This window comes from Haliaeetus albicilla, chromosome 15, assembly GCF_947461875.1.
Source record: "Haliaeetus albicilla chromosome 15, bHalAlb1.1, whole genome shotgun sequence".
Classification (NCBI taxonomy): domain Eukaryota; kingdom Metazoa; phylum Chordata; class Aves; order Accipitriformes; family Accipitridae; genus Haliaeetus; species Haliaeetus albicilla.
The window spans coordinates 3,003,932-3,027,619 of NC_091497.1; the positions used below are offsets into that span (position 1 = coordinate 3,003,932).

The window sequence follows — 23,688 nt, forward strand, 5'->3', positions numbered from 1 at the left end:
GACAGCACGGCTGCTGGGGACACCGGCGAGCGAAGCAGCCCCCCAGCGCACCGGCTGACCCCCGACGGCCCGGCCCGGCCCCGCCGCCCTTAACCACCCCGGCCCAGCCCGGCCCCGCGTAACCTCCCCGAAACGCCTCCTCCGCCGGCGGCAACGCCGAGACTAGGCTGCGCGCATGCGCGGGGGCACACGGTCTGCCTGAGGTGGGGGGGGGTCCCTCCTGGAGCGACGCTCGCCATTGGTCGCCGAAGATTGCCGAGTGCGTTCGTGCTCCTCCGGCGCGACGCCGAAGGCGGGGGAGCGAACGGCTCGGGCGCGGCGCAGCGCATTGTGGGGCGGAAGAGGAGAGTCACCGCTCTGCTAGGGCCGCCATCTTGCCTGCGTCCGGACTCGCTCCCGCTTTCGGGGCCTCCTCCTCCTCCTCGCAGCGCGGAGCCGGCGGGAAGGGAGAGGACGAGGGGCCCGCCCGGGCGGCGCCGATGCGTGCGGAGCCTCCCCGCACCTCCCTCGGGCGCCGCTAGCGGAAGGGGACGGGGGCGGCCGGGCGGTCGCCGGCGCGGCCTCTCCTCTCCTCGCCTCCTCTGCCGGGATGGGCCGGTCTCGCAGCCGGAGCTCGTCCCGCTCCAAGCACACCAAGAGCTCCAAGCACAACAAGAAGAACCGGAGCCGATCGCGGTCCCGCTCCCGGGAGAAGGAGCGGGCGCGGAAACGCTCCAAGTCCCGGGAGAGCAAGCGGAACCGGCGCCGGGAGTCGCGCTCCCGCTCCCGCTCCAACACGGCCCCCTCCTCCCGCCGCGACCGGGAGCGAGAGCGCGACCGCGCCTCCTCCCCGCCCGACCGCATCGACATCTTCGGCCGCACGGTGAGCAAGCGCAGCAGCCTGGACGAGAAGCAGAAGCGGGAGGAGGAGGAGAAAAAAGCGGAGTTCGAGCGGCAGCGGAAAATGTGAGCCCGGGGGCGGCCGCGGAGGGGGGGGTGAGGGGAAGGGAGAAGGGGGGGTGCCGAGGCGGGCTGCCGTGCTCTCCGCGCCGTCCTCCGCCAGCCCCGGGGCCGCCTGCGGCCGGGGCGACGGCCTTCAGGCCCTCGCCGAGGCCCGCCTTCTGCCCGCCGTCCCGCCTCCGCTTCCTAAAGGCCCGGTTGCGGGAGAAGCTGCCGGCGCGGGGTGCCAGCCCGCTCCCGCCGCCGCCGGTCTCCCCCCCCGCGGGGAAACCGCGCTCCGCGGCAGAGGCCTCCGCGCCCCGCGGGCTTTGTGCCCCGGCCCCGGCCCCGGCCCCTCCCCTTGGCTGCGTGGAGCCCGTTCTGCGTCGAGCGGAGGCGGCCGGAGCTCCTCGGCGTGGGGTTTGGGGCAGTGCTGGGCGACGGTTGTCGTCTTGTTTCTTTCGTTTCGTTTTGTTTTCTGTCCGTTTTCTTGCCGAGCGGGACGGTGAGATCCGGTGACCTGTTTCATCTGAAACCTTTTTTCAAGTTTTCCTTGTGGGGAATGTGGCTATTTATAAAGTCTACAGAGATAGATGAATTCTCTTTTAATGAGCACTGGGTGCGCGTTAAGACGTTTAGCAATACTGTCGAGTTATGAAGGAGGCCTTTATGCAGTAGAGATAACGATGGTTTTAACAGTTGTGATAAAGTGATTCTTGTTCTTTGGCTGTTACCCTTGCTCGTTGGAGCACCGAATCCACAAATAGCACTACAGCCAAGTAGTTCTGTTAATTCTCAGGTGGAGCTTTGAGTTTTATTTCAGCGATCTTATTCTAATGCAGTACTGATTCTAGTTCAGAAGGCTTGGTCGCCCCGAGTTGTCGCTTTCACTTTTGTTTGTCCATGATCTCCTTTGCTAACCGGAATGTGACAGCGATGCCATCAAAAACTTGGCTAGTAACACAGACTCACGTGAAAATGTTGAAGGCTTTTTGAGTTGCTGATCCTAATTTTGTGGTTTATAATTTTAATCAGTACCTAAATTAATAAAAAATATTCCATGCATATCTGCAATAAAAAATTGGAATGTGCTTAACAATTTGAGAATACAGTGAATAATAGTTTATCTTAGTCTTCTGGAGTCGTGTGAGTTCATATGCAAGTACGTTTTCTATATGAGTTACCTTTGAAATTTTAAAATACTCCAGAAGTCTGTGTAGGATTTGAGCGATATTGGCAACAGAATAGTAAACTTTTGAGGGCGAAACAATATCGGAAAAGATTGGGTATAGAATTTTGATGCTTCTAGAATACGCTTTAAATTTCAAAAAGGCGAAGTAACAAAACTCAATAGAGTAGAAAACTATGGTATTTGAGTAAGTCATCTGTAAATCATGTCATAGATGGTAGTATATACTCATGTTAAGGAAGGAAGTACTTTCTTGCTGAGTGAATTAACTAGTGAACAGTTCATATATTGAAAATGACCTTCTTCTCGTGTCTGTTCAAATCTTAATACATAGCCTAACTTCTGCTTTTTCCTATAACGCTAGTCTTCTGTAAAGGCCTTGCAAGTACATTTTTTTTTCCTCAGAAATCTGCTGAAATGTAAGCAGTTTCTTTTCTGCAGATTATACAAAATTAGTCTTTTAAGAAGTAAGTGGAGCATATGAAAAAAACTTTATTGACTTATCTGTTGCTCTCAAGTCATGGCTCAGTAGGTGAGGATGATAAACTTACACCTGTTTATAAAATACTGTAAGTTCATGCAATGTTAAAATAATTAATGGTTGGTATAAACTACACAATAAATCGTTGATATTTATATCTGTGTTTATAATTTGATTTTCTTGATAAACTCAAAGCCATTATATATACTATTCTATATTTGTAATAATGTCATAGCCTATGAATGTGAAAAGATATATTTGCTTGGTTTAATGAAATTTGAATGGAACTTGTTGGAGTGAGAAGAATGAAATGTGTGTGAGCACAGTGCTTAATTTGAGTACATCATCAGTTGCTGAGCATATTTGAAAACTTATTTCAGACATGAGTGTCAGGGGTTTTTTGGTAACTATGTACTATCTTTATTCAATTAGCTAACTTTTATTCTAGGTTTCCCTGATGTTAAACATAAAGCTAAAATAGTTGAATAAAACATGTGAATATGAGCTTTCTGAAAAATTATTTCTGTAGAACAGCCTCTTATGTATGCTAAGCTGTATCAGTACAGGATGGTGAGAGTACTTGCAGTTGAATAAATACTCATAAGAGGGAAGAAAAGCCTTTAAAAATAAAAGGGTATTTGGTATATAAAGGATGTTTGAAAATCTGTCCAGAAAGGACTGTAGGTAGTGGCTTGGCAGCGACACGCTAACAGAATGGGGTTGATGCGTTTTTCTGGATGGTGGTGGTGGTCTAGGTTTTTTTTTTGTTTTTCTGAAAAGACCACCTCAAGATCTTTTGTGTTGCTTTAGGAAAAGTGAATGCTGGCCTAATGCACCACAGGATAAGTTTGCTATCTCTTGAGGAACGCAAGAATAAAGTTTGTCTTCTGGGGCTGAATGTTTAAGTTGAGGGTTCCAGAACTTCTTACTGAAGGAGATAGACTATCTGTTTGGTTCAGTACACTTTTGAAAAGAAGATACATGAACAGGGGAAACTGGGAGCCTTTCACCTCAGTATTTCACTTGTTTGTCTAGGTCAGTAATCCTTACTTCATTATCTCCTATTGCATGTTTGCAAATTGTACCCTGGGAAATCTAAAAGTTAGTAAATCCTGTGACTTTTTTTTTTAAATGAGGCTTTTTTATGTCTCTCAATATAAATAAGATAAGAAAATGCAAACATTATGAAAATGACAGGATATTAGGATATTATAACAGTAGTTGCTATTCTAAATCATGTATTTCTGTTGCTGACAGGCCAGAAGATATGTTTATAAAATTGTTCCGTTCTTCACAGAATACTTAAAATGAAGGTTCAGTTTCAAGGTTAAAAAGAACAACCTTCTCCCCAAAGCCCATAATGATTCTAAATAAACAGTGCTATATGAACCATAGCTATACAGTATTCACTTTTATTGGTCTTTGGATGTCTAATTGCCATATTGTACTAGTAATTAAGACCTGGAAGATTTTTTTTCCTTCATTTGGTAATAAACCTGCAAATTGACCTAATCTTTTTGTATCCTTTTTAATGAGAACTTAAAACAGTGATCAGGCTAAGTGGTAATGCTGCTGCTAAACAAAAATAAAGACAAGAAGACATTTGAAAATGCTCCCAAAATTCGGAACATGGAAAACTGTAAAGTTTGCAAGGATTTATTTGGCACTTGGTATTGGTATATTTTATTTTGGATAATTATGGTAGAAACAGAGTGCTGCAATAAAGAAGTTAAGGAGAGCTGAGGTATTTGAAATTTGATAAGGTAAATGATTGGATAACTATATTACAGATACAACACCTGCAATTCTCGTTAAAATATTCAAATCACAAATTTTATTGCTTCTGTCTTCTATTTTAGTTATTAGAGATAAGTTTGATGCATCTGAGGTGGTGGCTTTGCGAGAAGGTTTTGCAAAACATTATTGGTACATGTGGCTTAAAATTGAGACTATTTAAATTCCTGAAGGGTGAAGGATGGCCAAAGTTGACTGGGGTCTTCCCCCCCCCAAATGATCAAGAAGAAGTATGATAAGTAGTATTCTTAATTGCCGTCTCTTGAGATATGGAGAGATGCTAAATATGGTACAGTTTGAATGGGTTCCTTGTGGCAGGAACACTGATTGCCTGAATATTCACTTTCCTTAAATATAGGGCAGAACATTCTTTAAGTATGCAATCTGTGTGTATGAGGTATAAAATCACTGTTTAAAAGTGATTCAGTAGCGTGGCTGATGCTGTGTATTTGAAAGAGTTTGTTTCAGTGCAACCATTCCTTACTGATTAAAAAGGTAATCCTTGTGTTTGCATTTCGTAGTCGTCAACAAGAAATTGAAGAGAAACTCATAGAGGAAGAAACTGCTCGAAGAGTGGAAGAGCTTGTGGCTAAACGTGTAGAAGAAGAGTTGGAGAAAAGGAAGGATGAGATTGAGCGAGAGGTTCTCCGCAGGGTGGAGGAGGCTAAGCGCATCATGGAAAAACAGTTGCTCGAAGAACTCGAGCGACAGCGACAAGCTGAACTTGCAGCACAAAAAGCCAGAGAGGTAACGCTCGGTCGTTTGGAAAGTAGAGACAGTCCATGGCAAAACTTTCAGTGTCGGTTTGTGCCTCCTGTTCGGTTCAGAAAGAGATGGAATACAGCAAATCTAATTCCCTTCTCATATAAACTTGCATTGCTGCGAAACTTAATTTCTAGCCTATTCAGAGGAGCTCACTGATACTTAAACAGTTATTCTCCTAAAACCTGAACAAGGATACTTGATTTTTAATGGAACTGACCTACATATTTCAGAATTGTTTGAAACTTTTGCCATGGCTGCAGGATTTATCAGCGGTCCTTTCATTTTTGGGGAAGGGTATTGAAAATCTGTAATTATGTATCCTTCATTTGTTTCATTTTGTTTACATAGACTGTAAGAGGCTTTTGCCTTCAGTCAGGCAAAAAGCAGGGTCCAGCAGTGAGCTGCAGTACCTGTCTTTAACAAATAGGTTTCTTACTCTTCATTTAAAATGAACATTTTCCTTGAGCATACATTGGACTAATTCTGGGACTTGGAGCATAAGCCCATCCACGTCTTCACGAAGGATCTATGTCCAAATCATTATATCCATTTTTAATAACTACTAACAACTTTTTTTTTCCCTAGAAGTTATAAAAGAGCAGGTTGCCCTTGTCTGAAGTCAAGCTGAACATGTGACTTGGGTTTTTGTGGGTTTTTTTCCGTTTTGTTTTTTTTTTTTTTTTTAATCAGCAGCTGGAGCAGAAGCTGAAAATGTCTTTCTGTGAGACAGTAATTTGCTACTAAAGGCTTTGACGCCTGCCTGCACCAATCATTCCAGGATCCAGAAAATTCAAGACAAACTTTAAACTGTAAAGGAAGTTTGTGCTAAATAGTCATAAGTCTCAAATGCCTTTTTCACTCTATACTTCCTGCACAATTTATTTTAAATTAATGTTTTGATTGGCTTACAAAAGGAAAGACAGTAGCAATGAAGCTTTCCCCTTCATACTAGAAGTGACTTGTCTGTCACATAGTATCTTTAAATTAATAAAAAAAAAAACCAAACAAAAAAAACCACGGGAACACTGAGTTACAACAAATATTAAGAATATACATTACACTTGTCTTTCAAATTCAGACTTTACTATGAAAGAATTTAAGTTGAATGTAGACGTCTGTAGTCAGCAAATGCTTCATGTATAGAGGTTTTCATTTGTTCAGATGGATGACTTTTTTTTTTTTTAAAGTATTTTTGCTATTGTCAGTGTGATGTGGAGAAGTCCCATCAGTTCTTTATAACGCAGAATAAACTTCCATGCCTGGAGTGAACTGTGCTAGCTAGTAGCTGGTTACTAGTCATAGTAAGAAGTTTTCTCTTCATATGCTTGCTTTGTTCGTATTAACTTTTTTTTCTTACACAGACACAAACCTCTGGCTAACTTTAAATCTTCCAAATACTAAAATAATTCGGATATATATATTACGTGAACTGAAACACCTCAAAAGCTTTCACGCAGTCTTCATATTTATGACTTGCATAACAGAGTTCCATAAAATTCACCAAGAAAACAACAATTACAAGGCTTTATTTCCTGATCTTGCCTTCCCTGGACTCCTGAATTCCAAGTTCAGACTGCAAATGACAGTTTCAGCTGTCTTAAAATTGTCAAAATATTGAATGTTAAGTCCATTCTCCCCATGAAAGAAGCCCATAGCTCCATGAAGTATGGATTACCATTTGTATTTTTCACTAACAGTAAATGTATTTTTCTTATTAATTGTTTGCCTTAGGAATGATTTACATATTTTTGTTCCTTCTTATCATAAACATCTGCATTCCTCAGCTCAGCCTTCCTTGTATGTTGTTTCTTTATAAATGGTTGAGCTGCTGATGCAGGTATTGCCAAGCTAACAGTACAAATCATTTTAAAGAGGAAGCTGGCGCGTATGGCAGCCGAGGAGCACACTCTGCAGGACACTGGACAAGACAGTAAATATTCAACTTTTAATGCTGATTAAAGGAGTATAGGTAAAGAATACGTAGGTATACTTAATTGGTGAGACAAACTATTCACTTTATTTATATTTTCTATTTTACTTTTTAATTTGGTAAATACTATCCAGTTTTTGTAGTTGTCCTTGTTGATTTGTGTGATATTAAAATTCTAGTAATAAATTGTCAGGATTCTATGATTAGGGAGGGTTTAGTTGGTTGCTGTTTGGACTGGGCGGGGTGATTTAAATTGAGTACTAGAAACCAGTTTTAGTGGCTGCACAATTTACCGTTGTGAGACAAAATAGGTGGCTGTAAAGCTGCCACTTTAAGTCAGTTCACAGAAGAATTCTGAGAAAGATTAGTGCACATGCAGAAATGAGTATTCTACTTTACTAACATCTTGCCCTGTCCTCCCCTTTAGGAAGAAGAGCGTGCAAAGCGTGAGGAACTAGAGCGAATACTAGAAGAGAATAACCGAAAAATTGCAGAAGCACAAGCTAAACTGGTATGTGAAGATGTAGTTAACCGTTCTGTAGGGGAATACAGGTCCCTCTGCCTGATTTGCAACACAATTAAACAAATTGACCCTTTCTAGAGTTGAACTCGGGCTGTTGCTGGTTACCTCAGTACTGTTGCTCTCCTTCCCTTCAGCATGAGAGACCAGATCCTTAGCAATAAGACTAGTCTGAAAAAATAGTTCAGGAGCAGTTAATTTAGAGGAAGGTAGTTGCGTTCAGAATTTGGAAAGTACATTCTTAACTGTATCTCACAGGGAAGGTTGAAGAAAGTTTGCAAACTCGTTCAGCTTCTAGAGCAGAAGTGACTAATTCTGTTTTGTTGGGCAGGACAAGTACAAACTGGATTTGAGACTAGTACAATGGTGATGTACAAGTGCTGAAAGGGGCTTTCAGCATAAGCTTAAGGTGTCTAACTTATGAAAGTCTAGCTTGTGTTGGTACTCCAATCCTATTTAAGCAGGTGCCCGTCTCATGAGAACATTCACTATGATTTAGCCGATTCTAATCAATTAATGATAAGCCAAACAAAGCTGCTTCTAAATCCTGATTGAACTCTTATCAGCTTCAGTTACCCAAGTAATTACACCGTTTTCAGGTAAAGATGATGCTTCTTAAAACTGTTTGCTTGAACGACATCTGCTTTAGATCTCTTTCTGTTTTACCCTTTTCTCAACTTCGTATGGTAGAAATGGAACAGATAGAAAATGTAAAGTATTAACTGACGTAATGAACAAAATAAGCAGCTCTAGAAGACCACTGGAACAGCTGTAAGAACCATAAGTCAGTGTAAGAATTGACTTGTTACAAATCAAGTAAAGATGGTTTTGAATTAGGAGGGGTTTTTAGGTGGGTTTTGGAGTGGGGAGACCTCTGTTTGCAGGTCTGTTACTTCATTATATTGTGCCTTCATCTGACACATGACAGGTGTCAGGGGAATTTCTCTCCCTACACTGACTTCCTTAATTAAAATGTAATGTGTTGTTTGCAAGGCAATGCTGAAAAATATTGCATGTGAGCACTCAAGATCTTGATACATTAGCTGTAGGAAGTTTTCAGTGTTTCTTCTAAACTCAATTCAAATAACCATTTTCTAAATAGCTTCCCTGCAACCAGCTATGGCATCTAGCTCAGGTAGGACTGCTTACATACCTGTGCAGGATTGGACGTGTTTGGAAGTTAATATGGACTTGTAAATTGCTTTTATGACTACAAAATATGCTGGCCTAAATTCTACCATTTTCATATATAGGCTGAAGAACAATTGAAAATTGTTGAAGAACAAAGAAAGATTCATGAGGAGAGGATGAAACTAGAACAAGAGAGACAACGTCAGCAAAAGGAAGAGCAAAAAATTATCCTGGGCAAAGGAAAGTCTAGGCCAAAACTGTCCTTCTCACTAAAAAGCCAGGATTAAATTGCAACTCTGAACTCTTAAAAGAAAAAAAAAAAAGAAACAAAAAAACCCAACAAAAAAAGGAAAACAAAAAGAAACTTTGTATGGTAGCTTCATGTTGAAGTGTTTTTTGGTTTTTTTTTTTCCTCTCAAAAAAATTTTTTTTTTTGTCTTTTTTGAAAGTCTGGAAAGTTAGCTTGTTCTAATAGGGGCTGTGCTCTGCAATTCTTAATTTTTTTTAAACTTCCATTAAGTTAAACCCTTATCAGATCATTGTTGCCTTTTAGAGGGTAATCTGTTCTCATCAATTTTGTTTCCGTATTAGTGGTCTGAAGCAGATCAGGTCACTTTATGAATCGTGGATGATCTGATAAGGTTTTACTGACCTACGCATCAGAGTTTGACTCTGATAATTGACAGAAATTTATACTGGGTATTGCTGACTTTTAATTTTTTTTTTTTTTAAAGTCAGTAAATACATGAGTAAATTGCCATAGTATTACTGGACCTCTGTGGTTTATTGTTAAATCAGTGTCCTATGATACTGTCCCATTGTTGCGCTTGATGTTCCTGATACAGGTAAGGAAATAGTTTGTCACTTCTGCTATGAATACATAGAGAGAGTTCAGTATTGTCTCTGTTAGATTTGTTTTTATTACATTGACAGCATTCAACCAGCGTTCCCCATTGTGTAAATAAACCAATTTGCTGAATAAAGTGAAAGTCTTAAATTCATATGTTTAAGTAAATTTTTTTAGTACACTTCTATAAACGGCTTTAAGAGTGACAGTTCACATTATTAAATTCAAAACTATAGTGGTATTTTTAAAATTTTGCTTTAAACTATTGTGGCTTCTCCTACTTATAATGCAAAATTACACATAGTAAAAATTCCCTGCAGTTGTGAATGTTTTTGATGGCTGCTGCTGTTTTCATGAATGTTGGGTTTTATTCTGACAGAGACTTACTTCAGCTGTAGTATCATGTTCAAGCAGCTGTTTGGCTTACTGCACCCAGACCAATACTTCCATATCTAATCCCCTTCAGTTCACCTCATAATATAGTATATTGTATAAATTAAGGTCGTTACCACATAATGAATCTGATGGATCCTAAAGGATTTAAAAATGGAACTTTTTTCCCAAAGGACTGGACCGGCTAGCATACTCGAAGTGAAAAACAGAAAGTGAAATTCTGTCTAAATGTATTGTTTTAGCCAGAAAGCAACTGTTACTCATATACAGATCTTGAATGTTATCCATTTATATATACAGGTTTTATTTTGAAAAATGAAACTACAGATTGAAAACTATATATAAAAGTCCCCTTTTGTATATAATTCTTCTAACAAAACCTGGATTACTATAGCTTGTCCAGTTCTAAAACTTTCTTTTTCCTGTCAGTGTGCAACATCTCTAGTAACCGTAAAATGAAAGTTACTGGTAGTTGCCTGAGCATTTGAATGTCACTGGTCAAAGGTGGAAATAATTCCGGGTATTCCCAAAGGATCTGTTTCTGTAGATTTGGCAAATTAAATGTGGGAGCAAGTTAAGTGTGCCACTGAAAGCAGTGTTCAACATGCTTTGTATGAAACCTGGGCTTGGGGGCCGACCGATATGTATCGCTTTGTCCAGTATGTCAAGAAAAATGTGAAGACAGTAAAATACCTACACTATTACTGTACTTAAATTTGTCTATATATTGTATTACAAAAGAAAGTTGAAGGTTGCTTAACGCATAAAAGCAAAAACTGAAGCCAAGTAAATCATGTACATGACCTGTTGGCAGGAGCAGGCTGTATTTAAAGCTCAACTGATACCTGTATTTCTAAAACAGAAAACATCCCCTGTTCCCTTATGAGAAACAAGCTATTAAAAGTCAATACTCAAAACAGACCTATGCATTTTTGTTTCCTCTTCAAAAAGCAAGAAGCTAAGTTCTCATACACGCAGCTGTGGTACCTAGCATTTTGTTCTACCTCACTAATTTGCTGCTAAATGATAACATTTGTTCTTTACGCTTAACATTGCGTAGGCTTAGGCTCCGAGAGGTTATTTTCAGTCGCACCTTTAGGACTACTGTGTGGACAAAATCACAATTAGATGGCCCTTTCTGCTGTTCCACACCTCCCTACCTGTGTGTCCTTCCCTGCTGCCCTCATAAAAGGAAAAGCAGCTAATATTTATTTTTCTGTTGGGCAGATGTTCAGTTGGTGGAAACCACTGCCTCTTTACTGTCCTAAAGCATGCTGCGTTTCTTCCATAGCTTTTTGTAGACCCGGTGCGGGTCGATGTCACATTTGCATTATTCTGGGCTTTGCTTTCTTTTTAAAATTACTGTAGGACTTCAAGGATGCTATTGATTTCTAGGAAAACAGAGGTGCGTGCGGTTTGGGAGGGGGGTAAATTGGCATTTGGTGGTAAGAACTTGAGATATTCTTGTATTCCCTTAGAACTTGATACCCGTCTAATGCAAAGCAGGTTAGAACATAGGCTGATGTTTAGGTATAGCGATTAAACTGAATAAGAGCTTGGGGGGTGTGTGTCTACATGAGGATATTGATTTACCTAAAAAATTGCTATTAGAAATTGTGTTGGCTGTTTTAATTTTTCTTTCAGTACAGAGTTTGAAGTTTCAACTTCAAATTTTGGTTAGACAATTTTTGGATTGTTTTGGGGTTTTGTGTTGTGTGTTGGGGTTTTTTTCTTCCCCCTTCCCTCCCCAAGGAGGCAGGTAGGCATTTTTTTGTTGCTACCTACCTTGAGCAGTATTCATTTCCCTTATGTCATGACAGAAGAGATCTTCGTTTTCCCAACTCCTATTCATAAATGCCCTGGAGACTTATTTTAATACTGAACAATGCATCTTTCCAGCAGAGGCAGGAGCGAGCGGAAGGCCTTAACAGCAGTATCCTAGCAGTGTGCTGTTACTTTGGAGATTTGTTAAACTGCCCTTTGAACTTCCCATGTTCGTTACCATCATTTTTCCAAGCACAAGTGGAAAGCTGACTGCTGTGAAATGTATTGGAGAGCTGATGTCCTTGAAGCTTAGCAAAGCAGAGGCAATTAGGTTGGCAAGATGTCTAAGGTGCCAAGCAACTGCATACCTACGTATAGACAGATATGTCAGTCTTATCTTACTAAAGTATCAATACTTTATTCGCTCCTATCTTGTCTTGAAAAAGAAGGATCTATCTTCGTTGTCTCTCCTTTTCTCTTAAGCTTTGTGTCACCTCGGACATCTCAGGCTGCCTATCGCCCTTGCTGATGCAAAGATCGTAAAGCCCTCTTTCTGATGCTATTAACGTGCCCTCTTACTGTCATTTCGAGTTTCTGTGCTGTTTTCCGCACTTTCACCAAATGTGAAGGCATTGGTTGTGATTCATTCTTAACTGCGTGGAGGGTCTCGTTAAACATTTTCAGAGTATTTGGGGATGTGTTGTCCCTTTGGCAAGTGGGAGGAAAATGATTAGCTCTGTTGCTGCAGGGTCTCAACTCAGTGCAAGTTCAGGTGAAATTCAAGTTGATAAACACTCTTCAGTTCGCATTGCAGAGGTGATTTCTTTCTGAAGAGAACGGTGGAGCTGCCTGCGTGCCCGAGGCTCATTCCAAGGCAGGAGGATATGGTCCAGATGCCTGGGCTGGTACAGTTTCGGACCAACAGGCCTGTCCAGCTGGAGCAGAACCGCGGCTTTCGCGCACCTCTGTTCTGATTTCATGCCAGTACCACCAAATGCGTCCATGTCAGGGTTATCCCCCTCTTCCCATCCCACTGTTTTGTTAGCCAACTGAAGAGTGCTGAGCCTCTGTTGACATTTCCGTCCTGAACAACCTAATTCTTCCGATCGTCTTTCCTGGACTGACATGTTGAAGCGAGGGTTACGCTGGCTCAGCAGTTAGCTCTGCGCGGGGGGGACACACAAACCCTTCTAAAGGTCGGTCGTGTAGCAGAAGTTTGATCCCTGGTCTTGTTTCCCATCCCACGTATCTCATTGTAGACCACAAAATAACGCATGAATTTTTGTTTTCACAGAGTGGAACTGAGGATCAGTATAAAAATAAGTCAAACAGAGTTAAAATGCATGGTTAGGCGGCACCAACTTTTTTTTTCTGATTTTTATTACAAGGCTGCTTGAATTTTGTGGCTGTATTTAGGAGGAGCCAAGCTCATTTTCTAAGAAGCTACGGTTAACCAAAATTGCGGTTATAAAACAGGCATGGAAGAGACCAGTTAACATCTAAATAAATGCTCACTCTACCCCTAAGTGCAGAAAACGCATTGTTATAGCGTGAGTGGTATTTTAGGAGCTGTTTCAAGTATCCGGCATACTTAGCGTTTTGTACAAACAACAAACAATCCCTTTAAATCAGTGTCAACCATGCAATCATTTGTCTGTATAAAATTTAGCAATAATTGTATCTATTGAGTTATCTCTTTTCAACATTAGTAAATTTTCCAGTAACGGTGAACGATGGTGAGCTTTTCCACTTCATAGAAAATTTCATGTGCCATGTATTCTCGCTGCAGCTGTTCAGGCTGATGTTTAAAAGAGAATTGGGGGTTGTGGGGCCAATCCTGATCCCGTTCGGATTAGCTGCCTTTTTGTTACAGATTCTGTAGGATCAGAGCCAATATCTACGTCCTTCTTGCCCCCATCACTGTCGGAAAGAAGCCGAAAGGGGTCATTCAGCGAGAGACCCGATTTTGGCCGTGAGGCCGGCTGGAGGACCAGAAATAAAAGTTTTCCGCGGTGCCGATGGCAGAGTCCCGTTTTTTTCCCCCTGAAGGTAGAGGGAAAGACGGGTCTCACCTGCTCGCTGGCCCCGCTCACCCACCCACGCCCCCCCCCCACGCCCGGGCTCCCACGGCCCCGCGGCAGGATTTCCTCTCCCCCGGAGCGTGTCCCCCGCGAGTTTGTCTGCCAGGAAACCGCGTTCTCCGCAAAACCCGAAATATCTGCCGGGCCCCTCCTCCCAAGCACCCCCCCGAGAAGCCGCCGCTTCCTCCCTTCCTACTATCTGTGAGTTTTTCTTGGTTTTAACCGCCCCCCCCGGCCCCGACGCGTACCCTCAGGTTTCCTCCGTGTCCGGGGCGATTCCCGCTGCTCCTGGGAAGAGAGACGGGAAAGTTGGAGGCCGATGGAGCGGGGGGACGGGGATGGGGATGGGGACTGGGACGAGGATGGGGATGGGGGGGGGGACCGCGACCGCACCGCGGCTGCCCAGGGTCTCTGCGCTCCCACTCCCGGTCCCGACCCCTTCTCGGACCCGCAAATAACTCCGCGGCGCAAAAAAAAAAAAAATAAAATAAAATAAAATAAAATAAAATAAAAAGAAAGCGGCCCCCAGCCCAGCCGCGGGGATCGGCCCCTCCGGCAGAAAAGGGGGAGCGGAGCGGGGCGGTCAGCGAGCCCGAGTTTCTTCGGCTGCCTTCACCCTTGTGGCTTGGGTTATCTCGGAGATAAGTTCTCGGGTTTTTCTAGGTTCTTACTTAAAAAGTGACTTTATTAACGCGGGTTTCTGTACACCTACAGCTCAGTAGGATGCTGGAGAGTAAACAGCTGTATTTACGTAAAATGATTAGCCGCTGGACAATAGAAGTCGAGCGATATATTTAGCTACAGGAGGATATTTTCAGACAATACCAGGGCTCTTCATTTCCTCTGGTTTACTTAAAGCAAGGATACGGGGAGTTAGAGGTCACAGTTTACTCACAGCTTTTACGAAACACCGCTCGTAACCTTTTGCTTCAAAACAAACAGCAGAAGCAGCAAGCCCCAAATTGAGGTAAACCCATTTTACACGTCTCCGTCGCTAGAAGCGTTGATCAGGCTCCGTGTTGGCACTGCCTCGCCACTGGATACCCACCGTACATTTGCTTAAAAGTTTAATAATTAAGGGATTTCCTCCCCTCACGGGCGGAGCTCTCCTTTGATGCCCCTCGATGTGCACAGACACCCCAGCGCCGGCTCCCACCCGAGCGCTAAAGTTTCCGTCCTGGGAATCGGATCCTTTTGCACCAAATTGCGTCTCCGGATCTGCAATTCCTTCCTCACTGCAAATTAAATTTAATTAAGCAGTTTACTTAAAACGTATTCGATGTTTTGTGTGGAAAAGCAAACTGATTTCCTCGTTTCCTTGAGCGGTAGATTTCATTAGAGAACTCCCAAACACAATTAACACAAAATCTATGGGGCATCGAGCGCGCCTCAAATCTCCTTTTCCCTTCTGTAGCGAGGGAGAGGAGCGGGGGGGGGGCCCTCAAACACCGGGTTAGTTAAAAAAAAAAAAAGAGGGCGGTAGTGGGGGAAAAATCATTTTCTTCCAAATTGATCAAGGAAATAAATTAGATTACGGTGCCAGTCCTTTTCCTTATAAGGGTTTCTTTGCCTTTGTCCGAAAGCCGAAGGAGCACCACCACCACTGACCCGGTTTTTCAGTGATTTATTCCCGCACTTCTTCGGGAATAAAACTCTGCGAAACCGGCTCTTTTCCACGCTCTGTCGCAGCGTGCTCTGTGCGTGTCTCAGCTGAGGGGCAGGGGAACGGGAGAGCGCCGTCATTTCCCCCGGATTTCGCTTTTAATCCCTTCTGCAGGTACGGGCTTGGCAAGAAATCCCCGCTGGAAGAAATTCGGTAATACCCCCCCCCTCCTCCCCGCTTCGTTTTACAGCAGCCGCCCCGACATCGCACCCACCAGCCTTTAAGCCCGAACCGTGTGTGTCCCGTCATCCCCCCCACCCCCGGGGCCACCCACCCGCGACCGGCCGGCAATTCTTTCGGCGTGGGGGGAGAACCGGCTGGGCAGTGCGGGAGGCGCGGGGGACACACACACACAGACACAGGGACAGACAGAGGGACCGAGGGGGGACCGCTCCCCACGCCCACGCCCCGCGGTTTAGCTGCCGCCGGCCGCTAGTGGGAGCTGTGGCCCCGTGGAAGTGCCGCGGGAGCTGCCGTGCGGAGACCCCCCCCCTCGGGGGGGGAAGCATCTCCAGCGCTGCCCGTGGGTTGCTCCCCCCCCACCCCGGGCAGAAATGATGTCAAAGAGCCAGGGGTCGGGTTGATACGCGGGGGGCGGAAAAGAACGGGGGGCTAAAACTGACCCACTCCCCCCCCCCCAAAAAAAAAAAAAGAAAAAGGCAAGGGAGCCCGCAGCCGCCCCCGCGGGACGCCCGCGGAAAGTTGCGCCGGGAGCTCCGCGCCCGCGGAGGGCCGGCGGGCGGCTTCTCCCGGGGGGGGGGGGGGGCGCGTCCCGGGCGAGCGGGGAGGGTGCGGGAGAGCCCCCCCGGCTCTGCCACCAGCGGCGTGCTTGAGAACCGCTCAGGTTTAGCGAAGACGGGCGTTGGGGCGGGTTTTATTTCCTTTTATTTTACCCCCCCCCCCGATTTTTCTCCCCCAGCCGCGCTCTCCCGCACAGCCCCACAGCGGGACTAAGAGCGAGCGAGCGGGCCGGCTCTCCCCCATCACCCCGCCGGCCGGCTCCCGGCTCCGGCTCCGGGGTTCGGCTCCCGGGTCCCGATCGCGGGTCCCGGTCCCGGTCCCGGTCCCGGTCCCGGTCCCGGTCCCGGCTGGGGGGGTGTTACCTGCCGGCCCTGCTCGGCCGGCCCCGCCGCGGCCCCGCCCACCCGCCCGCCGCGGTTGAAGTGACACACGCGGCGCCCAACCAGCGCGGCGGCCCGGCGGCGGCCCTATGAGCGGCGGCGGCGGGGCGGCGGGGCCGCGCTTATATGGCTACGGCGGCGCGCTGCCGCCGGCCGCGCTCCTGCGCCGGGGACTGGCCGCGGCGGTGGCAACGGCAACAGCGGCAACGGAGGCGTCGCGGGTGGAAGGCGCCGCGGAGGGAACGGAGCGGGCCGGGCCGGCTTGGTGTGCCGCTCCTCCTTCCGTCCTGCTCTCCGCGCCGGGCTGCGCGGCGGCGCAAGTCCCACGCCCGGCTCTCCTCCTCCTCCTCCTGCCGCGGCGCGCACTGCGGATCTCGCCAGGGGAGAGAGGGAGAGAGGGACGTTTTGGCGCTGCGACCCCCCCCCCCCCCCCCGCGTTTTGTTGGCTTTGTGTTTGTTTGGGTTTTTTTTTTTTTTCTCTTAATTTTTTTTAATTCTTATTTTTTGCCCCTTCTTTCTTGCCCTGTTCCGCTCCGGGGGCTTTGCCGGCGACAAGGACAGCAGTGCCCCCCCGGGGAAGCCGGAGCCCTGCCGATGCGCCTCCCCGGGACCGGGGGAGCTGACTCTCGGAGTGGATTTATTGACTCGCGGTTGGTTCCGAGCTCCCCGAAACAGCCCGGGCTGGTGCCTGTGCGGATTGCAAACTGCGGGGAGCAGTGAGAGACACGCAGGAGGAGCCTCCCGCCGAGGCTGTGTCCCTTTCCTTCCCCCCCCACCGACCCCTCTCATTTCTCTCCCCGCCGCTTCTGTCCTTTTACCTTTTTTCGCTCCTTTCCACGCGAGCCGTAGACACTGTGAACGCGTCTGGCGCACTGGATCCAAATGGGAGTTGGCAGTTTGAGTGGCATCTTCCGAGGCAGCCGGGAGACCCCCGGTCAGAGGAAGGACTGAGGCGGCGGCGATTTTTTTTGTCGTTCTTGCTGTTGTTACTTCGGAGGTAGCTTTGGATCTTACCTCGCAGGAGAGTTTCCTACGTGCGAGTGGCATACGTGACTCAGTAGATCTGCTTGCGGCTCTCACCGAGTGCATCGTCGTGATTTTTTGTAAACTGTTTTTATTTTTTTTTTTATTCTTTTCTTTTTCGTTCTTTCTTCCCTACCGGCCGTCCCGGCTGTTGGGATACCGCCCCCACCCGCCCCGCCGTTGCCGCTCAGGTGCCGGGGCAGCGGCGTTGGCGAGGCTCCGGGGGGGGGACGGACCCGGTGCCGCCCGCCACCATGGCAGCGCGGCGGCGCGACGCCTCCGCCTGGAAGTACTGCTGGGGAGTCGCGATGGTTTTGTGCAGAACCGCGCTGGCCAGGTCCATCGTTTTAGATCCCATCTACTGGAATTCCTCCAACCCCAAGTAAGTTCCCATCCCGGGGGCCGGCGGTGCGCGGAGCTGGGGGGGCGCCGGGAATCACGGGGGGGGGGGGGGGGAAGGCTGCGAGCGGCGGCCGCCGGGGACTTCGGGCCTGGGGCTTCCCCGGGGTCGGCTGGTCGGTGTGACGGCGGAGCTGGCCCGGGAGGGGGGGCAGCGGCAGGCTGGAACCCGCGGGAGTTCCGCCGCGGAGCCGCTGCCCCCCCCCAGGGTCGGAGCAGGGGAGGCGGGCGGCGGTGGGCTGCGGGGGAAGGGGGGCGATCCTCTAAGAGTCGTCCGTCTGCGGGTGCAGACTCATCCCGCTGACTCCCGCGAAGTTCCATCTGGTTATAGCAGGGCTAAATTTGGTCGTGGAGTTGATGGTATGGAGGCACATGGCAGTGAGTAATGAAGTAAGCATTACCCGTCACACAACCATTTAGTGTCATTCTTCATTAACAAACCCAGGCGAAAAAGTACATGCGTTCCCAGGACTTCGCTCGCAAAGCACACTCTTAAAACAGAAGCGTATCCTTTAAAAAACTTCTTAAACATACACAATTCTTGCTGTGGGGAAGAAGAACTCTTCGGGAAGTGGCCCGTGTTTCTAAAGAGAAATCCCAGTCGGTGATGAAAAAGTGTTCCCACTTCTCTTTTTGTCCCCTTTCATTTTTGACATGCAAAATAAAAGTTGGCTTGGTTCAGTTGTGAAATCCTCTGAACTTCTGTGATTAGAACCACTGTTTTAGAGAACGGAGATCACGGGGGGAAGACGTGGTCTGTAATGAGTTTAGGGCGTTTTACACCAGAACTGGGTTAAAATAACTTCTTTTAACTCGTGCTGTGTCTTCACTTCTGTGTATTTGAAAGCAAACCGTATGCAGTGTGTTAGCTGAATTTCGAATTTCCGATTGAACCCACGTCTTGTTTTCCCGGGGGACTTTTTAGAGGCGATGTTGGGTGGCGATGAGGCAAGGCGAGCAGAGTGAGTGTCTCCTGGCTCGGGGGTTCACGCCGGGTAGGTGGCAGGGTCTCCGGGAGTGGGGTGGAGATTTCAAAGTTCGGAGCAGCATCTCCAGTTTATCAATGACGGCTGGAGAGCAAGACTACTTACCTACCCTTGCTCCCACTGAAGGAAAAACTCACTGCAGATGTCTGCCAGTGTTTTTTCAATAATGGACATATTTGCTGCATCTCTGTAAGATTCTTTACCGAAAAGTTTCCTGATCTCTCTTTAAATAAAAAAAATCACATGGAGACCGACAGGACTGCTGCGGACTGCTCAGTCCGGTGGTTTTATTCCTAGCACTGTGTGACAGATGATCGTTTTATCTCTGCGCCAGGCGGGAAGCCAGTTAAAATAAAGTTTAGCTCCAGCCTGTGGCTCGGCAGCTTTGCTGCTGCCGCCCAGCCCAAGCCTTCCTTCGCCGTGAGGAAGGTACGACGGAGCATCCGCGAACAAAGCGACCTGGCCGCTGCGTTCTCGACAGTCGGGAGGCTGCGAGCCGGGGTCGCGTCGCCCGGGTCCGTGGGCCGGCCCGGCCGGTGCCTCCAGAGGTCACTGTGCCAACGCGGGAGAGCCCGGGCCGCGCCGGGCGCTCCCCCCGGCCGCTCCCCCGGCCGCTGGCCGCCGTGTCCCTCGTTATCGCCGGCGGGGACGGGAGGGCGTCCGAGCCGCCGCCTTCAGCCCTCCGTGCGGGCCTGGGGGTACGGTTCCCGTGTCAGCTGCGAGCGGCGTCTCCTCTCGGCTAATTCCGAACTCCCTGATTACAAAAAAAAGGTTTGGATGTTGTTAATGGTAGATCTAATGATAGTGCCTAATTACTTTTTCAACTTAAACGCGCGCTTAAAAATAGGCTGTGCTGTTGATGTAATTGAGTTTTCTTGAGTGATTCATCGAGGCTTAATCACCACGGTGAAGGAGTGCACTATTAAAATTAGTCTTTTCAATTGCTGGGGCTAGTGATTTATAGGGCACTCGCAGGCCCGGAGTTCGAGGAAGCTTACAAACGCATTACTGATATTGCTGCCGGTGAGACGGCTCTGCTTCTGGGAGCAAGGATTTCTTACTAATTCTCATCACAACTGTTCGCCTGAAGGATACTGAATAATTTCTCCTTAGACGAGGTTGTCCTCGCTCTGGATTCAGGCTGGATGTTAGCTCCAGAAGTAAGCTGCTGAATGGGTCTTGGCGAAGTATAATAATAAAGCTCCTTCCTCGGTTTGAAATAATAACTATCTTCGGTGCCGGTTAATTTATTCAGGGAAGCTGTGCATTTAACTCTATTGAAAGCCTCAACGCATAAATCTGCCGAACAGGTAGGCAATTAAATGCTGGGAGAAGTTGTTAGTCAGGTTAATATAAAGTATGAAATAATAAATTTTAGGTGAAGGTGAACGTATAAACTGAATTGGCTTTGCACAGAAGTTTAGAGGTTATAATTTCTAGCAGGTGGCTGGGACGGAGCGCATGCGGTAGCCATTTGAACACAGAGCTCCCTCCCCCTTTCCACCCCCACCCCCCCCTTCCCTTCATAGAGATCTGCTTTTATTGCCTCGACCAAATCGTAAGATTTAAGATACATAAAATAATTATACCTGCGACTTTATTGCTGGGGAGGTTAAACATCAGTGTTGCAGGATGCTTTTGGTAGACTTTACACACTTGGCCTCTGAAGGACCTTAGATCTCATGATCTGAAAACACGAGAAAAATTGCTCTGAGGACTTAACTCCTGTTGACACTTTTTAATGGGGGACTTTCTGCCTGTGTTGTTTCTGCCAAGACAAACGATGTATATGAGATAGCACGGCTTACCTCAGTTTCACCTCACAAGGCCTCAGCACCGCCTTTGGCACACAGGACCGCACATAGTGGTATATGGGGTGCCTTTTAGTCAGCCGGTGGAGAAATCTCATTGAAAAAACCATTGCTTATGTCCAAGTGTCGCTACTCACTGCGTGCTATAGGCCGGTGAGCAAAGCGGTTCCCCTTGGTGACATGTGGAAGGTTATCCTCACAATTGGTGCCTTTGACACTGATTAAGTTAGATTATATAGCTGTTTTTCTCTCCCTCTGATAACCAGTTATATATGGGACATTTCACAGCCCACCTCTGAATGAATGCTAACATGTCAGAAACTGATAAAATAAACTACAATTGATGACCCTGTTAAATGTTCTATTCAGTAGCATATAGACTAGTCTGCTTCTCATTGTATCTGAAATTCTTATTTTTGTAGGTAAACAAATGCGCATTCACTGCGGATTGAATAGCCCCTTGAACTATGCTCTGCAGTTTGCATTTGGGTTAATCTTGTCGGTTTTAATATAGAGAGGGGAAAAAAAGGAGAAAGCACCAGGGGTGGAATTGTTAGTGCTTTCACATCCACATTCCTCACATTTTGTCAGGATGATAAACTGTAGGTAATGGACAGCCGTTGTTTCACAGGACAGGCGAGCCAGCCGGAGCACAAAGAGCTTGCTGAAACGATATCTCACAACATGTTTGGGAGCCTCTCAGCTAGACAAGAATTTATTTGGGAGCCCTGTGTCGTGGGACCGCACTTTCTAACCTTGGCAATTACAGCTTCAAGCTGGAGAAACAGGAGTGGAAGGTTAAAATGATTTAAACACATGCTCCTAAATTGTACCCAAAACATAGCTGTTGACACTTGGCATGCTAATACAAGGAGTGAGTGGTGGCTTCCAGGCCATTTGATATCTCTGGCATTCGTAGCCAGGTCTCCGAAGCACAAGTGAATTAGCAAAATGAATTCAGAACAAACTGAAGGCCGAATTCTTCAGCTGGTTATTTTCCTCTGCCTTTTATACGTGGAGTATAATTGCTATATTATTTATAGTAATTATCTTAAGGCATGTTATCTGTAAGCTGTGCTATGTTATTTCACTTTGTTTAATGAACTAATTGCCTTTAGAAAGGCAGTGACTACAAGTCAAGCTAAAATCACTCAAGTTCTCCCTCTTCCCCCCCCTCCCTTTTTCCCCCCTTTTCCTGTTTCATTTTGAGGAAGTCCCATCACTTTACGTGTGAGGGATGGTCTCGAATTCAGCCCAGGCTCCTGTAATGGGAAGTCAGGGGAGGACCCGAGGTGGCTGCCCTGACATGCTGGCACAGAGAGAGACCTGCGCAGCAGCCAGGGCCAGGGTTGCTTTTGGGGCTTTTTTTTTTTTTTTTTTTTTGAGAATCTGATCTTCGTGTGTTGTGCAACCTGTAGCACTTGAAATTGCTTGTTGCAAATGAGAAGAAAGTGTTCTTCTGAAAAAAAAATAGTGATTAAAATGTTATTCATGTATGCCTAATGTCTGCCTGCCTTGGCTGCTGACATAAAGAAACCTGTTTTTCAGGTCATTTATCATACATCTACATGGATTTGCTTATGAGCTCATTCTTTGCGAGGCGTTGTGGAAACTTAAATAGGAATGTTAAACTGCTCGAAATATTTTGATTAAAATACGCAGTGCCACAGAATACAGACTTTTAAGCGGAACACTGTTGTCTTGAGCGAGGGGAGGGTTTTTTGGGGGGGTGGGGAGGGAGTGGCAAGGGAGAAGAGTTTTGGGGGGGAGTTGCATGAAAAGCAGAGGAAGGGAGGGATGGCAAATGGACAGTGTCAGAAGAGCTTGGAAAAACTCCTGTGGCTTCATTGTCTCTTTAAAGCCAGAGAACACAAAGACAAACGCAGTTCAGCCTTTCTCCCATGATGGAAAATGTAAACCGTTGACACAGCTCCCATGTTTAACTTGTTTAATTCTCATTTTAAATTCAGTACTATACCAGCCGTGTGAACTCTGAAGATTTCTTTAGTAATCCATTTTGTAGTTCCGAATCAAAAACAAAGTGAAAAGGTCTGACACAATTTGCTTTTATTTTTAGGCAAATCAACCCTGGTCATAGTTAATAAGGGGATTACAACCCAGACTAGGTCTTTACAGATGTAATGTAAATCAAGGGCAGAGTATAAAGAAACTGATCCCTTTTGATTGAAGTATGGTAAAAAGGCATAGAGAAACTAGCAGCAGTAATCTGATTGTATGGCAATAAAACCACCATTTTCTGTCTTTCAGATAAAAATAATGTGGTAAATCCATGCAGTTCATAAGATGTAAAGGCAGATAAAGGGTGATGCCATGGCAACATATAGATTAGCTTGATGTTAGAAATGACACGTCTCTGAAAGGGGTGTTGGAGACGAAGGGCCTTGCTCCAGGCTGTAAGGTATTATGTGAGAACCACACAAAACTTGGGGGCCGGGATTAGAAAGTATGAAAGGCCTACTTGTGGCTTGGGATGGTTAAAGCAGTAAAGAAAAGCTGCTCAGTTCTTGCTCATTGGTGGCGTATAATATGGTAAAGATAGATTTCATTTACTGCTTTCTGCCGAGATGGGGACCGATTAAAACTTGAGATGGCTGCAATTGTTAGGTGTGGAAGATTTTCCTTTTTAACTCCTGCCCTAGCAGCAGCCTTTCTGAAGAATTAGCTGCACTTGGGGTTTGTTGCCTTAATCTGTTTGGGCTTTGGGCAGGGGCATGCTGGCAAGGAACAGAGAGCAGAGGGGATAGGTAGGACCGGAGTTATCTGGAAAGAAAACAGACCTTTTGATTTCGGCTGTGTTTCAGGCTGGGGTCTCCATCTCGCACTCCATGGGAGCAGCAAAGATAAACATGCT

General features: G+C 46.3%; 2 protein-coding genes and 1 long non-coding RNA gene across 5 annotated transcripts in view; 2 read left to right on the top strand and 1 right to left on the bottom strand.

Annotated features, from left to right (window-relative positions):
• Positions 1 to 314: 314 nt before the first annotated feature.
• Positions 315 to 10,889, top strand: ARGLU1 (arginine and glutamate rich 1). Of its 3 annotated transcripts, none has more exons than XR_011327874.1 (4): positions 315 to 945; positions 4,904 to 7,077; positions 7,505 to 7,588; positions 8,851 to 9,016. XR_011327874.1 is itself a non-coding variant. In XM_069802352.1 (4 exons), the coding sequence occupies exons 1-4, from the start codon at positions 590 to 592 to the stop codon at positions 9,013 to 9,015; spliced, it is 831 nt and encodes a 276-aa protein (XP_069658453.1). In that variant the 5' UTR covers positions 318 to 589; the 3' UTR covers positions 9,016 to 10,889. The 3 variants fall into 3 exon arrangements, 1 of the variants encoding a protein (XP_069658453.1); XR_011327875.1 differs by having other exon boundaries at positions 4,904 to 5,129; positions 7,020 to 7,588; XM_069802352.1 differs by having other exon boundaries at positions 318 to 945; positions 4,904 to 5,129; positions 8,851 to 10,889.
• Positions 10,890 to 14,686: 3,797 nt separating this feature from the next.
• On the bottom strand, positions 14,687 to 17,551 carry LOC138689081 (uncharacterized). The gene is made up of 2 exons (XR_011327876.1): positions 17,416 to 17,551; positions 14,687 to 15,048 (listed from the first exon to the last, which is right to left on the bottom strand). It is a non-coding gene; the product is annotated as an uncharacterized lncRNA (long non-coding RNA).
• Positions 17,552 to 17,868: 317 nt separating this feature from the next.
• The window catches only part of EFNB2 (ephrin B2), a 44,572-nt gene continuing 38,752 nt past the window's right edge, over positions 17,869 to 23,688 (top strand). The window contains exon 1 of the mRNA XM_069802353.1: positions 17,869 to 18,002. Within this exon, the coding sequence (XP_069658454.1) occupies positions 17,875 to 18,002 (128 nt within the window). The 5' untranslated portion in view covers positions 17,869 to 17,874. The remainder of the gene's footprint in view (positions 18,003 to 23,688) is intronic.